General features: G+C 55.2%; 1 protein-coding gene across 1 annotated transcript; it reads left to right on the top strand.

Moving 5' to 3' along the window:
- Positions 1 to 10,563: 10,563 nt before the first annotated feature.
- On the top strand, positions 10,564 to 11,793 carry NEUROD2 (neuronal differentiation 2). Its single transcript, XM_011383012.1, has one exon. The coding sequence runs from the start codon at positions 10,568 to 10,570 to the stop codon at positions 11,747 to 11,749; it is 1,182 nt and encodes a 393-aa protein (XP_011381314.1). The 5' UTR covers positions 10,564 to 10,567; the 3' UTR covers positions 11,750 to 11,793.
- Positions 11,794 to 17,906: the final 6,113 nt, after the last annotated feature.

Raw genomic sequence — 17,906 nt, 5'->3', positions numbered from 1 at the left:
CTCCCTGGGGCCCCAAAGGCCTTGGTATTGGCCTCTCACAGCTCCTTGCCCTCGTTCCTTTCTTAAAGAAACCGAGCTCAGCCTCATCCTCTGCTGGGATTCTCTCTTTAGAAGCCACCTAGAAGGACACTTAGCCCCGGAGGGGACGTGAAAAGCCAACCCCACGCTGGAGACCGCCTCTGCAGGGCGTGGGGCTGCAGCTCCAAATCCCGCCCAGGGCGCCATCCCCTCTGGAGTCGCCCCGCGCTCCCCGCCTATGCCCCTTCCTGCCGCCACTGGCCCTTTAAGAACCTCTCCGCGCGCTGCCGTCCCGGATCAGCCAGAGAGACCATTAAAATTTTATGCAGAATGAAAATGGGCCAGGTCTCCAGCTTCCTCGCTCCCATCCAATGATTTATTACTCGCAAATACCACAGAACTAATTAGTATAGTAATTAATTAATACGCATTTGCATATTTGCATGTGCAATTAGTGCAGTGGAGTGATTACTGGGAGAATGAGGGGCCCCGGATTGTCAGATGTGAGGGGGAAGTGGCCTGGAAAAGAGTTAGTAGGAATGAACTTTGTAGGGAGCGCGAAGGCAGGGAGGGAGGGTAGGTGAGAGGGAGCGAGGCAGGGGAACCCCGGCGCGGGGGCGCCTGGACCCGGCGCAGAGCGGCCGAGTGGGGAGCACTAGGCCAGGGCTGCCGGACGCCGATCCGAGGTCGCGACCCCGGCGCCCCTGCCCCGCCGGCGGCCCCGCCCCGCCCCCGCCGCGTGGCACGGCTCCAAGTGCGCGTCTGATTGTTATGCATTGTGTTTCTTGTTGCGAGCGGAGCCGGGCGGAATGGGGCTGGCACAAGCTGTTTCCCTGCCACGCGGCGGTGGCACCTTAAAGGGGCAGCGTCCTCTTACCGCCGCCTCCGGCCCGCTCCCATCCACCCCCACCGCGACCCCACCTCTGAGCGGTCCTTTGGATCCCTTTCCAAGAGGCGACCAGCCGCCCAAGCCCAGCTCCGGGAGAGAGGGCGCGCGCAGGCTGGCCAGGAGGTGGCGCGGCCCCAGGGGGTGCGGGGCACGTGCCGAGGGAACCCGCCGGGCAGGAAGTCAGGCTGCGAGCCGGGCTAGGGCGGCTGGGGCGCGCCGGGCTCTGTGCCAGGAGCGCGGCGGGGTGATGAGGAGAGAACAGGGAGAAAGCCAGGAGGAGAAGGACAAGGAGGAGAAAGAGCGAGTGGCAGGGACTCACTGGGTACCAGGTGCTTCCTCACAGGACAACGCTTAGCTTCTAATCCTCACAAAGATTCTGTTCACAGCAGAACCACCTGGACGTTGGGCTCCTTATTCCCATTTTACAGACAAAACAGAACCGTGTGGCAGGTGGCTAGTGATCAAGTGGTAAAACTGGGGTTCCAGCTGGCCTGTCCATCCCCAAATGCTCGACGTGGTGCCAAGGGCCAGAGGAGAAAGCAACAGTTCCCCCCGGGAACATCAGGGAGGACATCGTGGTGGAGGAAGCACCTTGGTGAGCCTGCAAGGTCAAGGAGGACACCTTCTGAAGGAGCTGAGGAAAGAGGGAATGCAGGGTGGAGAAACTCCACGTTTAATGTGACTGCCTCTTCCGTGTATAGAGGGAGCCCCTACCCATCCATTAGTAGAACTTCAGAGACTCAGGCCAGAGCACTGGCTCTGTTGACTTAAGGGCTTGGACAGAGGGCAAAAGCTGGGTACCAGTCCTTCCCAGGGCACGCTCCTTCCCTTTCTATTGCAAAGTGTACTGGTCTCACATTGTGGAGATCATGGGGGTTTTGGAGAAAGGAACACAGTATGTGATAAGTAATTAAAGCATAAACTCAGTCAGAGCTTGGTTCAAATCAGGCTCTGCCACTTACTAGCTGTGTGACCTTGGCCTTAACATTAACCCCAGCCTCTCTGTGCTCCAGCATCCTTGTCTTTAAGTGGAGGAAATAGTAACCCCACCTCCAAGGTCATGGCGAGAATGAAGCAAGATGTTGCATGTGAAGCCCAGAGCCTGACACTGATAATGCCCACCATTGTCATTAGTATGGATTATATATTACATTATTGCAGAAAGCCCTGAGCCCAAGGGACAGGAAGACCCCAAAGCAAAAACTGAGGTCCTAATTTCTAGTCCCAGCTCCGTTACTCACTTACTGTGCGACACCAGGCAAGTTGCTTCCTCTTTCTGTGCTGTGGTTTCCTCATCTGTAAAAGGGGGCATTAATCTCTGATGCTCCCAACCCTAGACTGTTTCCTTTCCTCCCCGTGCCCATCCTGGCCCTTTCGAGTAGTGAAGCAGGGAAGTTGTGGCTAAGTCTCATTCACACCGTCCTGGGCTCCAGTTTCCCACGGGCTGAGCCAAGAGGTCTCTGGTTAAATTGTGACCTCCTGCCCCGGCTGTCCCCTCCATGTACACATCCTTCCCCCTACCCCCTCCACTGCCCTCGAGCTGTCCTCCTATGAGTACCAGCACCACTACATCTGTGGGTCATCTGTATCCACTGAGCCTGTGCCAGGCTCAAGGGAAGCATCTGAGAACTATCCAGTAGCAGGCCCTCAGAAGTCCCCAGCCCAGATCCTTGGCTCTGATTTCCAGGAGAGGAAACCAAGAAATGCCCAGGTCTCAAGGAAGTTCACAGCAAAGCCACCTGGAGGAGAGAGAGCCTAGGACACACACCAGTTCTGTACTCTTCCCGCTGCCCTGCACTGCCCCACCAGGTGCCCACCATCCCCCTTCCATCAGGATATAACCTGACTGCGCTTCATAACTGACTGTCCTTTCGGCTCTCCTGTCAGTGCTGAGGGAGATGAGCAGGTGGGCAGGGGGCACTATTCCCATTTTACAGATGAGGAAGCAGAGGGTCATGTGATTTGACCAAGGTCACAGCTCTGCTAAGTCCAGTGCTCTTTTGGCCACCTTGAGCTCCTTCTTAGTCTGACTGCCCTCCTGTGTGGACCATTGAAGGGGCAGGGACAGGACATCCCAACTGCTCACCTGGAAAACTGACAAGAAAAGCAGAATAAAGATGTAATGGACAGAGCTCCAGAAACAAAGATTTTGTAAAATAAAGTTGGTCATGGGGTTGAGGCTAAATCAAACATATCTGGATAAGGCCGTGGGCTGAGGCAGCATCTCCACACCTGTTAGCTCCTTTAACACTTAATGACAGTCTCGGCAGGCGGGCCCGTTTTACAGAAGGGAAGCCTGACTTCCACAGCGGTGCTGGGATTGTAGGGGAGGCTGATCGCAGAGGAGAGGCTTTCTGTGGGTGGGTGTCCTGCCCTGGCTGCAGCCTTCAATATCTGGGATAAAACTGGAAACTCCTCCAGCAGTGGCAGGACAGGGCTTTGGTGCTACAACCACTTGTTGAGGATATTTTGTGCGCCAGGCTCTGGGCCCAGTTTCTGCTTTCCAAGAATGTGCTATAAGATGGGAAAGACCCACGAGGCAAATGTCATGACCTGTGTCTCTGCAGAGGTGTGCAAAAGAGGGGTATCTAACCCAGAGAGGCTTCCTGGAGGAGGTGATGCTTAAGCTTAAAAGGTGAGAAAAGGATGCAGCTCAGGCAGAGGGGACAATCTGAGCAAAAGCTCATAGGCATGAGTCTTGTGAAAGTGGAAGCAATTTAGAGTTGCTGAGGGGCAGGGTATCGAGGGAGAGTTGGGCAGCAGCCAGATCAGCGATGTCCCTAAGCAGCATGGTCTGATCCTAAGGGTGATGGGGAGCCACTGAAGGTGCCTGAGTAGGAGAATATCATGTTCAGTTTTGTCTTTCAGATAGGAAGGTAGGATGAGTAGCCTTGATCCTATGCAGGACCAGAAGAATGGGCCTTCCCAGAGGAGCAGGGTGGTCCAGACCCACAAGACAGAGTGGTCCTGAGATACTGGGGCTGGGGTGGGGGGTTATCTAGGGAGTAGCATCAGCAAAGAACAAAAGGCAATGGGAGTGAGACTCAGCCAGGTGTCCCTCGACCTTATTTCCTCTCCCCTCGAGGAGTTTGTTCTCCCCATGCAGGGTAGGAATGGGGTGGGGTAGGAAGGAGAGGGGCTCTGAGCCTGCTGAGAGGTATGAGGCCCAAGCAAGGGGGTCTTCAGCTTGGCAGGAACCACCCTGGTGGAGGAGGCACAGTGGGACCTCATGTGGCCTCAGAACCAGAGCTCAGTGCCCAGGGATTGGAAGGTCGAGCACTCCCAGGCTCAGCCTCCATGCCCTAAACTTTCTCTCTAAAAGCCACTTTGGGGGGAATCTGTTCCCTATCCAAGTCCACCTTTCCAGACTGAAATTTGTGCAAAAGACAGGAGGAGGGGTCTGGGGGGTCTGGGCTTGACTCAGGATCCTTAGCCTTACTGCTTTAGGAGATTCTGCAGAGAAAGGCTCCAGTATCTCAAACAGTCTAAACCAGCCGGGCATTAGTGCAACAAGTATTTATGGAGCGCCAACTCAGTATAGCCTGTGTGAAGCACTGGACTATTGAGATACAAAACAAGTAGCCACCAAGGTCAAGTTAGGGAGATAGATGGGTGAATGAATCCTTCTAACAGGGTGGTAAGTACCAAAGTTGCGCTGCCTGGGAAGGTCAGGGAAGGCTCCCAGGAGGAGGTGTCCATCTAGGAACCATTTGACAAAAGGGAGACTCAGGAACCAGCACCCATCCACGAAGGAGCCCTTATCAGAAAAGTGGGGTGCAGAAGCCAGAAGTCAAAGATTATGGGGCAAAGGTAACTCTACTTTTGGAGCAAAGGAACAATCCCAAGGGGGCTGGCTTTGCTCTTCCATCGCCCTTTGTTTCCGGAGAGGGTGGAAGGTGCAGCAGGGGTCCAACTGAGGACTCTCAGCATCAAGCCTGGCTCCATGGGCTTGTGCCCACCCATCTTCGGGCGGGGCCTAGACCCAGAATAGGAGCCCAGGGCACAGGCAAAGGAAGTGGAGGAGAATCCTGATAGTATGCTGGAGGTCAGGACAAGAGGTCAGCAAGGAGGGGGTGGCTACACCTCACTGGTCCTTCCCTTCCCCCTCCCCTGTGGCACCACAAGGCACGCAGCCGCATATCACCCTTGCCAGCCCTCACCTCCCGGCAACGTCGCCGCACTCTCAGCCACGCCATCTGGCGTGCCCGCCGCTCCCTAGAACACTGCGGCGGGCGGGGGGAGGGGGCAGCGGGGCAGGTGCCCACCCCAGAGCCAGGAAGAAGCGGCAGGTTCCCCTCCCCCAAGGTCCGTTTGGACTTGAGGTGGGGCAGGGGCTGGGGAAGGGGGTAGCAGGTGCTCTTATGCTTCAGGAGGAAGCTTCGAGCATCCCCAACTGATGGAACAGGCGCCGTCTGGGCAGTGCCAGCCTGCCCCCTCCCCTTCCTTCTCCCGCACAGCTCAGCTCATGCCAGGAGTACAGGCCCTCAGAGGATCTCCAAATTCCTGCTCTTCCCCTCAAATCAGAGGTGGGGGTGAGAATGAGATGCCCCTCCTCATATTCCCGCCCTCTTTCTTCGCTTGCCTACCCACCTCAGCCCCGGGAGGCCCCAGGAGATGGATTTATGGCTGTGGCCAGGGAATGGACACCTGGCTTCTAATCCACCTGCTCCCCACAGCTTGGCACTTTGGTGGGAAATCAAGCCTCCTTCTCCAGCGCACTTCCCCCACCAATCTTATTTGGGGCATGGCAGTGGTGGCGTCTGGCTAGGTGTCCTTCTGGGCGTCAGAATGGAGTGTGTATGTATTTCTTTTGGTGGAGCAGGGGTGTGATGAGAGCAATTTTATAGAACATTCATCCTGTCCCCCAGTGAGATTCTCCTATACTGCTCAGGAATGACCTATGCCTTCCTCTCTCTCTGCTCCAGGATCTTGGCTCCCTCACCCCTGCCCCCCCAAGGACCTAAGCCTGCACAAAATGGCTGCCACCCCTCTGAGGCAGCCATTTTAGGTGCCCAGACTGTGGCCTCCCTTGGGATGGGACTATGTCTCCATGGGAACCTCAGACCCCCAGCTCCCAGCGCCCTCCACAGGGGCGGGCAGCAGAAATGGGAGTTTTCCAGGCCTGACTGAGGTGCCCACCATTTGCCTTTCCCTCTCAGAGATCCAGAGGGGACCAGGCCCCTCACCAACTCCCTTCCCCCAATGCCAGGGGGAGGAACAGATGGCATCTCTGGGTGTCCTTCTCCTTCCCTCTCCTTCCTTCCATTTCTGGCTCTTTCTGTCTCTCTGTCACTGCATCTCTGCATCTCTGAGTGTACACAGAGGAGCATGTATGTCACTGTATGTTCATGCTTGTTTGTGTGTCTGTGGACATGTGTGCGTTGTACCTCTTTCAAGCCGATGTCTGAGACCAGCCCATCCCACACCTCCCTCTGTTCCAATTTTCCCGTTTTTTTTTTTTTTATTGTATCTTCTAAAAAAAAAGTTGAAATGTGTCGAGTGAGAAAAACTTGTTCCATTTTTCTGAAGGAAGAAAAGACAGGGGCAGGAAACAGACTGAGAGGGATAAAGTTCTCCACACTCCTGTGTACACCCTCCCCCTCAGACCTCCTTCTCTGGGGAACTAACAGAGGGCTTCTCAGACCCATAGAACTGAAGTCATTCCTGATAGGAGAACAGGGGAGGGATTGAAGGACTTCCCAAGGGCTCCCTTATCCTGAGCAAGATTCTACCTCCTGCCTCCTGCCTGGAGCTGGCATGGCCCTGAGAGGCTTAACCTGGCCCTCAGTGTCCAAAGGAGAGGGCAGGGGGTACCTTTGTACTCCACAGAAACATTCATTCACTTACTCATCCATTAATTCACCCATTAATTCAACAAAAACTCAGTTCTGAGCATTCTGAATGTGTGTGTGGGGGGGTATGTGCACGAAATTAATATTGTAAAGCATGTTACAGTTTACAAGGTGCTTTAATAAAAATGGGAGCTGACACTGAAGGCTCATGATATTGCTGGCCCTGTGATAAACTCATTATGAGTATTATCACATTTAGTACTAACAACAGCTCTATGAGGTGTGACATAATTATCCCCATTTTAAAGATGGGGAAATCAAGACTGGAAGATGTTATGTAACTTGCTCAAGGCATTCATCAGTCTTTAAAGCTAGTAAGTGCAGTTGGCCAGGAATCAGAGCCCAAAGCATGTACAAGTAACCAAAATGCCATACAACTGGGGAGCTCAACTGGCCATGTGTCAGGATTGAAGACTCCACCCTCTGTAAAGGGACAATAAAGCCCTTGAGGCTATGCCCAAACTTGGGCAAGGGCTTGGCCAGCATAGCCGAGCCTTTACCCTACCTGGGGCTTATTCTTTGGCCTCTCTCTGCCATGGCTAGAATCCCCCAGGCCACCTGCCATAGGCAGGATTCTACCTTCCCAGACCCAGGATCTATGAATGGATCGCCATCGGCGTCTCATGCTTAGAGACCACTGAGGCAGACTGTGGGGTTGTAGAAGGAGCACTGGACTGGTAGTCAAGTCCTTGGGTTCTGTTCTCCACTTGTGTGTTCCTGGGAAAGTCAGGCCTCTGTGAAAAGAGATTTGAGATTGTTCTTTCCGAGGCTCCTTTTGGTTCCCGCCAAGTGCCTCGAGAGCCTCAGAAACCACCAGCCCCCTTTCTCCAAGGCTTCCTTAGCCATTGTATGTGCCTCTATTTAGAACCAAATTCACTCTGCCAAGCATCAGATCAGTGTCTTACCAGCCCAAGATGGCCTCTGGAGGCTCCTAGAGGGAGAAAACCATATCTGTCTAGATTGAGGGTGAAGTCCTCATCTTTGCACCACCACAGTGCTTGGCACATGGTTGACATCATAGTGTGTGCACTTAACTGAAGTTGTGCGTATGTAAGCTGGAGGGTGGGGAAGAACAGGAAATGTGGGTTTGAAACACACAAAATCAGGGTGTGGGCCAGGGTCTCACTACACCTGGCTGTGATTACCTGCTCATATACATGTATCTGTCTGAATAGAGGTGCGTATCTATTTTCTGCACCATGGGGTGAGAAACAGGTGTGTGTGTGTGTGTGTGTGTGTGTGCGCGCGTGAGCGCACGCGCGCAAATATGTATAAAGCTACCTCCCTCAACCCATGCCTTTTGCGTCTGTGTCTGGCCCTGTGAGAGGGTTGAAAGGTGAGCTATAAGATAAAAACAATTTCCTACTCTCTTTATCAAGATACATGTCTGACCCACCTCTCCTTGGTCACTCTCAGGACTGCTGGAGTTGGCTTCAGTATTTTCAGTATTTTTTTTTTTTTTTGCAAGAGGAGGAGAATGCTTGAGTCTCACAGGAACTTTAGGCAATTCTCAGCCCCCCGCCCCCCTAAAATTATCCAGTCAGAAGGCCAGAAGAGAAAGAGGTTGGTAGGATGGTCACTTGTCTGTCAGAGTGAGGGGATGTTGGCACGTGAGGAGTGAGAGGTTTCTGGGTTAGGAATCCATACTGACACTTTCTCCCCCATTCCTAAATGCTGGGTGCAGAGGCTGATCCCAGGGGTCCCTCTTTACCCCCACCCCAACATACATATGCCCCTAATCACACAAGGAAACCTCTCTCATCAGGTGACTCCACAGATAGACACACATGCTCCCCACAGACACACACGCCCATGCAAAGGCACAGACATCCAGGCAAGTCTTTCCTTTTCTCTGTCTTTCCCTTGGTTTGAATTTCGTTCAGCCACATATGTTGTGTGTGCGTGAGGGTGGGTGGGGGAGGGGCAGACAGGGATGAGGGATGGCATGGTGCCAACATCTACCTATGGGGCTTGGGCCAGGGACACCCCCATGCCCATCCTGGGAGGGGCCTCAGCTGTCCCTTTGAGGCTATGGGGATCCTCCTGGGGGTGGGGGCAAGAACAGAGGTCCCTTTTCTAGACCTGAGGGTCTGGTCTCTGACCCACCTTTGGGGGCCTGCAAGGGAAAAAATGGACTGAGCAGGACCCTGGAGGGAGCATGGAATTTGAGGCCACCACAACCCCCACCCCCAATTTCCAGCCTTGCCACCTATTGTTCCCATGTGGGGGGCTCTATATCTAAGGGGGGCAACTCCTCCCACCTCCCTCTCAATCCCTGCTTTCCCTGCGTTGGGCGAGGAGGGGAGGGCGGCAGAGATATTTATTTATTTTCTTTATTTATTTAATTTTTTTTTTTTTTTTTTTGGAGTAGAGAGTGACAGATGGCGGCGGGTCCCGGGGGAGCCGGCTCTCCCCCAATGCAGACGCATGCCAATCACCGTCTCTCATGTGATAGCTGCTGCCCGTGACGTGCCAAGCCCATATGGCCTGGCATAGAGGCTGGTACCCCGCCTGGTAGAGATGCCACACTCGCTCCGCGGTTCGCATGGCGCTCTGAAGACGCCGGCGCCCGCCGCCTTGAGGAGCCGCTGCCCCCGCTCCCTGAAGATGGGGGAACAATGAAATAAGCGAGAAGATTCCTCTTCTCCCCCTCTCTCTTGCCCCCCTCCCCCCTCCCCTCCCCTCTCCCCTTGACTCCTCTCGGAGGTAAGTTGTCCGAAAAGGATCTAGATCTGACCTGCTAGTTGGGGCCGGGGGGAGGCTGCTTCGGCCGACAGGAGGGTCCCCAAATGCCCCCTTCCTGGGAGATGACCCCTCATGGGGCGAGCATCAGAGGCGACCCCAGCTCCCTCTCCCATAGGGGCTGCAGCTCAGGGGGCTACAGAGGGAGGCGTCTCTGCCTGCGATGGGCTGGGGGGGGCAGGATCATGGGGAGGCCGTGAAGAGGCTAAGGTGGGACCTCCCTATGGTTGTCCCAGAGGAACCTGCAACCTTTTCCCACCGCGAAAAAAAAAAAAAAGAGAGAGAAGCAAACAAACAAATTTGGATTTTCCCCCATCAATCCCTAAATACAACGAGATCCGAAGAGCCGTGTGGGAGGGAGGCAGTTTGAAGGGGGGAAGAGGGTCCCTGATCGCAGGGGAGACGGACGGGGCTCGCTTCTCTGTCTCCTCCCCACGCCGGGTTTCTCGGTCCTCGCCGCCCGGAGCTGGCTCCGGGAGCTGGGGACGCACGGCTAGAGGAGACGATCCTCCTGCCTCTGGAACTGGGACTGCGGGGGTGGGGACCGAGCTGAGGGCGGCGCGCGGCCAAGTTGCAAATTGGATTAGGGAGCGTGGGGGTGAGAACCACGGGAGGGGTGGGGAGCCGGGCCGAGGGGCCGGGGTCGCCAGAGCCGCCGAGCGGGGAAGCTGTTCCCACCTCCGGCCGCCCAGCTTTCCTTCACCGCGCAGAGAGAAGAGGCTTTCAGGGCAAGCGCGCCGGCTCCCCCGGCGAAGATATCTGTTCCCTGAAGCCCCTGCTCTGTCCCTGCCTGACCCCAAGAAGACCCAAGCTCTAGGAGCGGCCCCACGTTCAGACGCGGGGCGGAGCCGGGGCCCAGCGCCGGAGAGAGGGCCTGGGCCGAGATCCCGGGCGGGCGGGCGGGCGAGCGGGCGAGCGGTCGGGCTAGGGCTGGGTCGGGTCTAGGCGGGGCAGGCGGAGGAGGTGGGCATCCAGGGTCCCCTAGGCAGGAACCTGCAGGGGACTCGCGGGTGGAGGTGGGTTGGGGATAGTTGGCATGACCCCAGTGCGCCCCTCACTCTATACTATGTCTCCCCTTCCCGCCCGCGGGGCGCCCTCAGGCACCATGCTGACCCGCCTGTTCAGCGAGCCCGGTCTCCTCTCGGACGTGCCCAAGTTCGCCAGCTGGGGCGACGGCGACGACGACGAGCCGAGGAGCGACAAGAGCGACGCGCCGCCGCCCCCTCCACCGGGACCCGGGGCTCCGGGACCCGCCCGGGCCGCGAAGCCAGTGCCTCTTCGCGCAGACGAGGTGCCGGAGGCCGCGCTGGCCGAGGTCAAGGAGGAAGGCGAGCTGGGGGGCGAGGAGGAGGAGGAAGAGGAGGAGGAGGAAGGGCTGGACGAGGCAGAGGGCGAGCGGCCCAAGAAGCGGGGGCCCAAAAAGCGCAAGATGACCAAGGCACGCCTGGAGCGCTCCAAGCTGCGGCGGCAGAAGGCGAACGCACGGGAGCGCAACCGCATGCACGACCTGAACGCGGCGCTGGACAACCTGCGGAAGGTGGTGCCCTGCTACTCCAAGACACAGAAGCTGTCCAAGATCGAGACGCTGCGACTAGCCAAGAACTATATCTGGGCTCTCTCGGAGATCCTACGCTCCGGCAAACGGCCCGACCTGGTGTCCTACGTGCAGACGCTGTGCAAGGGCCTGTCGCAGCCCACCACCAACCTGGTGGCCGGCTGCCTGCAGCTCAACTCGCGCAACTTCCTCACGGAGCAGGGCGCTGACGGTACCGGCCGCTTCCATGGCTCTGGAGGCCCGTTCGCCATGCACCCCTATCCATACCCGTGCTCGCGCCTGGCGGGCGCACAGTGCCAGGCGGCAGGCGGCCTGGGCGGCGGCGCGGCGCACGCCCTGCGGACCCACGGCTACTGCGCCGCCTATGAGACGCTGTATGCGGCGGCGGGCGGCGGCGGCGCGAGCCCGGACTACAACAGCTCGGAGTACGAAGGCCCGCTCAGCCCACCGCTATGTCTCAATGGCAACTTCTCGCTCAAGCAGGACTCGTCGCCCGACCACGAGAAGAGCTATCATTACTCTATGCACTACTCAGCGCTGCCCGGCTCGCGGCCCACGGGCCACGGGCTGGTCTTCGGCTCGTCCGCGGTGCGCGGGGGCGTCCACTCCGAGAATCTCTTGTCTTACGATATGCACCTTCACCACGACCGGGGCCCCATGTACGAGGAGCTCAACGCGTTTTTCCATAACTGAGACCTCGCGCCCGCCCCTTTCATTTTCTTTTGCCTTTGCCCGCACCCCTGTCCCCAGCCCCCGAGCGCAGGGGCACCCTCACCTACCCTGGCGCCGGGCGCGAGGTGCGGGCAGCGGGTCCCGCTGCTCTCCTGGGCAGCGCGGTCCTCTTACCTGTGGGTGGCCCGTCCCAGGGGCCTCGATTCTCCCAGGGGACTCGCCTTCTCTCTCCCCAAGGGGTTTCCTCCTCCTCTTTCTCAGAGAGCACTTCTTCAGAGACCCCTCTTCGGTCACTCCCTGGAGACCCCCACCCCAATTCTCAATCCTTATACTTAGGTTTCCTCCTTCCCTTCCCCCTGCAAGCCCAAAGGCGTTGGTAAGGGGGCAGCTGAGCTGTGAGATACTGTTTCCCTATTATTATTATTATTATTATTATTATTATTATTATGACTACTACAATTACCACTACTTTTAAAAAAGACACGGAGCTGCCAAGGTAGAAAGGAGCTGGGCATTCCCTCTTTCCTGAAGAGGGCAGAAGTCAGGGTGCCCAAGCCTGGACCTGAAATGCCCTCACCCTCAACACCTAGTCTCAGCGTTTTGTGATTTTAATTTTGGCGGGAGGGAATGTGGATTGAGAGGAGAGAGAGAAGCCAAGACAATTTGTAACTAGAACCCAGTTTTTTCCCTTTTCCTTTTTTAAAACAAACATACAAAAAAATTAAAAAAAAAAAAAAAGCAAATAGGCGACGGAGGCCAAACGCAGAGTCCGGATCGGAGAGAAAACGCAGTAAGAACTTTTAGAAGCAATAAAAGGCAAAAAAATAAAATAAAATAAAATAAAAAAAATTATACTACTACCAATAATAAAAAGACACAAATATCTATGCAAGGAGGTTCTGACTGAGCCTAGCGGCCCGGCCCGGCCCCGGGATGCCCCTCCCGGCCCGCGGGCCGCGCCGCCCAAGCGCGGATTTGTGCACTTTGGTGAAGTGGGGGCCAGCGCCGCCCCCTCCTCCTCCCCAGGTTCTTACAATCAGTGACTCGGAGATTTGGGGCCCCAGTGCCACTGCCCTCCCCCGCCCCATCCCCGTTGTGCGTCATGCTGTTTTTAAAAAACCTATTTCCAAATTTGTATGGAATGGCAAACTGTTTTTGGGGGGTCGGTTTGGGGAGGGAGGGTTTGCATGAGACACACACACGCACACCGCACCGCACGCACACGCAGGCCCGGCGCGGGCGACCGGGAGCAGAGGGAGGAGAGCTCGCTGGCCCCCCTCCCCGCAGCCACCTCTACCCCTTCCCGTGGTGAGGATGGAGACCGAGATCCGGGGGCAGCCCCACTACTGCCCGACTGTGCCCAGTGGGCGCCAGACGTCCAGCGATTTCTGGTGGCTGGAGAAGGGGTTTTTGTCCGAGTTGTCCTCTTGGCTCAGGCTGGCTGGTGGGCAGGAAGAGGGCGAAAGAGGAACCTTTCCCCACCAGAGGCAGGAGATCAGGCATCCAAACACACGATGCAAAAATGCAAACCCACAGGCAACACACCCACACACTCACCCACACACTCACGCAATTTTACCTTCCTCTTATAGCGAAGATAAAACTCCCGTCGGACACCCGAAGTGCATTGCGTGTTTCTGTTCAGTTTAATGACGATTAATAAATATTTATGTAAATGAGATGCAAAGCTGGACCTGGTTTCTCACGGTGGCTTCGTTTTATTCGGGGGATTGAGCTGGGGCTCTGGGTGATGGAGACAGAGTCAAGTGACTGTGCAGAGGCCAGGTAGAGGGACCCTGGACATTCCTGGGTGGGAGTCTCACCCTGCAAACCCTCTCAACACCCCCCCAGTGGACACCAGAACAGATACGCTCACTACCCCTCCCAGACTTTACACACACCCCTAGCACAAAACATTGCACTAATCTCCTTACATTCCTTAATTCCCAAACATACTCACGCACGTCCATTGAAAACAAAATATCTTTTCATCAATGAAAAATGACCAAGTTGGGAGCAGCTGGTCATTTTACAACCTTCTGCCCACTGTTGCAAAAAACAAGTGTGAAGCAATAAAGAGACAACCATTTGAGCCAGACAGGGATATTTTTAAATTTAAAAAATTATAAGGTCATGAGGATGAAATATTAATAGAGAAAGTCTTTTCAGTGTTAAATTTGTACTTCAGTGGACTCAGGGGAATGAGCCATTTTTAGCCTCAGGAATGTTGACATTTGTAAGGTTGTTGATGAGGCTGAAGGAACACCCCAGAGCTCTATGAGGGTGCCTGACATAGGCATCCACCAGATAGAGTGGAGTTTGACCTAGCCATGAGCTTCCCCTGACAGAGCAGTGAGAAACCCCCAGTGCACACCAAGATAGCTTCCTTCCTGCCTGGTGAAGTTCGGCACAGAGGGAAGTCCTCAGCCTAAGGAAGTGGAGAATGGACACCTAGGAGGAGCCTGTCCTGCCCAAGCCGCTTCCCCATCTCAGACAAGGTAGACTCATTATTCTCTTTCTCAGAGCCTCAGGGGCAGAGGCATCTCTAAACTGACTTCCTTGAAAGGACCCCCAAACACACATCAGTGCCCACTGGTCCCCTGGAATATTTGGAGAGGGAGCTAAATCCTAAAGACCCCCATTTCAAAGCCTGAACACCCCCATTCCAGAGCCTGAACACATTTAGGAGTGCTGACACTTTGTTTCTAATGCTGCTTAATGAAAAAAAATTTTTTTTTGAAAACGCTGTTGCTCTGTTTAGAGCTGAAATTGAGGTTATGATGTTGTTTGGGGTTTGAGGTCAGGCGTGCTTTTAAAGGTTGGATTCAAGAGCCCCAAATGAGAGCTCCCTGACAAAAGTGGGAAAGAAAACATAGTAGAGGAAGGAAACCCCAAATGCAAATGGGCAGATCGGATTCTACTGTCTGACTTCCAACTCAGCGGCTCCTGTAAATGACCTCCCCAAACCCTCTCAGTCTCCGGGGAGAAAATGCCTCCCTCCTCCACCTCAGGACGGTGGTTGCTGGCGGAGCTGGGGCGGAACCGGGAGCTGTCCGATCCCGAGTGCTGACTCTCGTGCAGCCTTGCGCCTTCTCTCAGCAGAAGGAGACCCCGACTGTCTGGCCCCTGGGAGTGCCACACAGTGTGAGGCCCTTCCCAAAGCCCTACCGGAATTCGAGGAGGAATTTTCCTGCATTTTCCGGAGAATTTCACTGGAATTCTTTCAAAAATCCACAGTCTTCTCCGGAATTCTCATAAGATTGCCTCTCTAGTGTGAGATTAAGAACTGGGCCCTTCGTCCCCAGAATCGCCCCTGTCGGTGGTCTAAGGGGGTCTTATTCATTTCTTAATTTACCCTTATTCTTGGGAGAAAAGAGTTGAGCCACCTTCTTTCTCTTGTGTGGAGCATGGAGCAAGGAGCACATTTCAGACCCAAGTCCGAAGGAGTCTGGTCTGCTCCTGGAATGGGGCAAGGCCTGGCAAGGAAAATTGGAGGGAAAAGCCCTGGCAAGGACAACTCAGGCACTCATCCTGAAGCCTGAATCTTAACCTGCCCTGGGAACAAGGTTAATTTGGCTTCTCTTCCACTTATCCAGTTTCCCAGAACCCGCTTTGAAGTCACAGGCTTGGTGGCATTCATGTGGCTTGGGGTTGGAAGAAAAGACTCCTCCATGTGGTTTCTCTGGCCAGACCACAGACTCCTAAGCTTTGCTCTTCAGGCTACTCTATAGGCCTAATTCTGTTTTTAAAGCCGGATTCTGGCCCTTTTTGAAAAATGTTGATGACTCTTGGGCCACTATGTCTGTGATTGCCTCAGGAGAGCAGAGGAGCCTGGGCCCCTTTTGGGGTAAGGATCCCAAGTGCATCGGCTTTTTGTGACTCCATACAAAGAAGCCACATTTTCCCCAATTCCTGACCCTTCCCCCACACTCTCTGTACTCTGACTGCTCTCTATCCTCCCATCGCCCTCCTCCCAACACTCAACTTCCCTGGCTAGTTGGCTAGATGAGCAGGAGAAGAATATGCATGTGGACATGAGGCCCCAACACACATCCCCACCCCGCAGGTCTTTTTCTCTTGCTTGCTCTCCCACTTGTGCACACGGAGAGGAACAGAAGGAGGTGTGGAGGAGTGGGGGAGGTGAGAGAGAAGGCAAAAAGGGGCAGAGCAGTGAGAGGGAAGGGGCGAGGGGAGAAGTTGCAAAGAAGAAGACCTCCTTGCCGCAGCCTGAGCAGAGGGGATCTCCAAGCACTCAGCAGCCATCTCAGCTCCAACCCCTGGGCTGCCAAACCTGGTGGCTGGAGCTGGGATCAATCAGGAGGGCATCTTTCCTTTGATTTTCCCACCCTCATCCTAAGTCCAGTGTTTGGAAATGACAAGGAAAACAGAGATGTCCCTGAGTCCAGGCCATTTGTCCATGGGGGAAGGAAGGAAAAGCTGTTGCTGCTTCTCCCTTCTCCATTTATTCTCATTCCAGCCATGACCTAGACTGTAAGCCCTTGAACCTCCAATGAACCTCCAATGAACCCCCAGCTCTGATTTCATCACCCGGAGGGACAGTCTAATAAACCACTGACTATGATCCAGAGAAACTGAGCCCTATTAGAGTCAGCAGCAGAGAAGCCCTGACACTCCTTTGACTCTGCTGGGTTGTGTTTGTTTCTCTCTTTTCCCCTTTTCTGGGAAAGTCCACAGGCCTATGGGTACAAGGATCTCCCACAGAGCTCGGAGATTTCTTTCCCTCTTTGGTGACCCTTATTTCCTCCTCTTCCCTGGAATCTGTTACCTGAAGTTGCCTGTACCTAGGAGGAATCTGTTGATTTGAGGGGACATTAAAACTGAAGGATAGTTCTAGATTCTACGGTTTAGTTCTCAAGGAAAGTGAGAAGAAAGAGACAGTGCAGACCAGGCCTGAACAGCCTTGGTCTCAACCTCCACTCCCAGGCCCCCCATGTGACAATAGAGATCAAACCAGCACTTCATACCTGACCTGCTCTTATGAAAGGAGAAAGCTTATTTTTTTTTTAATATATGGTAGGGGGCAGAAAGGCCTCAGCTGTCATAACAGGCTTCCCAGTTCACAGCCCAGGACACTGTCACTTTTCTTTCTTTAGGGCTGGGGCACCCAGGCACTGGCCACAGGCCCAAAGGGGAGGTGACAACCTGGACTGTGAGAAACCTTGAAATCCTGCTCCTCTTCCAAATTCTGAAGCAGATTTAAAAATTCTGGACAGTTTTCCTGGGTGAGAAATGGTACGAAAAGGCACAGACATCTCAGGAGGGCTGTTCCGCTCTCTGAAACTTTCTCCATCCTAAAGCACTGGGATAGGAGCACTCTGCCTTACTGGGAGCGGGGAATGCCAGTACAAGAAGGCAGGGACCAAGGCTAAGCTCAGAAGACGAGGGCACCGGGTTGGGGGGCCGGTCTGCCGAGGGTTAGGGGCCTCAGCTCCCCAGTGCAAGGAGGGAAAGCTGGGTCCTAGGGGAGAGGGTGAGGGACCCCCTAGATGCTGGCTGTGCCAAGGGAGCTGGGGCACTGCGTTGGGTGGAGAAGCTGCCCAGATGTGCGCCTGGGTGTAGCTCTGGCGCTGCCAACTCGCCTGCCTGCTTCAGCGCCTGAGCGCAACGCAATCTCCCCGGGGCCGAATGGAGCTGCAGGTTCCAAACCTGGAGTGTATGCCTGGTGTTCGGTTATTCGAACCTATCTCTCGGCCTCACTCCGCCTCTGTCTGTGTCTCATTCCTCTTTTAGGAATTAGTTGAATTAGGAACGGGTCTTTCCAGAGCGCTTCCGCCTGCCACCCAAGGCTGCACTGGCCAGGAGGCCAAGGCTGAGAGGTCAGGTCCCGCCAGGGCCGAGGGAGCCCCCAAGGCTCTTTGGGGACCCTCATGCCAGTTCCTACCCTCAGCCAAGTCTTCGCCAAGGGCACAGCTGGGCGGGGTCTGGGCAGTCCGCCCGGCTTGGGACATCTGTTCTCGCTGGAGTCGCATTAAAGGCCAGGGATGGGGGTGGGGGGCTCAGTATCAGCCCCTGAGTCCCAAGCCGTTGCCTGCTTTCTTGACCGCAGGCAGAGGCAGCAGGGGCACCGGACTCAAATAGTTTTTTCTTTCTCCATGGGAAAAGTGAGAAAATCTGCGTGGGACAAGTGGGGTTTTCTCTCTTGCCTTCATCTCTCCCG

This window comes from Pteropus vampyrus, unplaced genomic scaffold (genome assembly GCF_000151845.1).
Source record: "Pteropus vampyrus isolate Shadow unplaced genomic scaffold, Pvam_2.0 Scaffold503, whole genome shotgun sequence".
NCBI classification, from domain to species: domain Eukaryota; kingdom Metazoa; phylum Chordata; class Mammalia; order Chiroptera; family Pteropodidae; genus Pteropus; species Pteropus vampyrus.
This window is presented reverse-complemented; position numbering and strand designations above follow the sequence as displayed.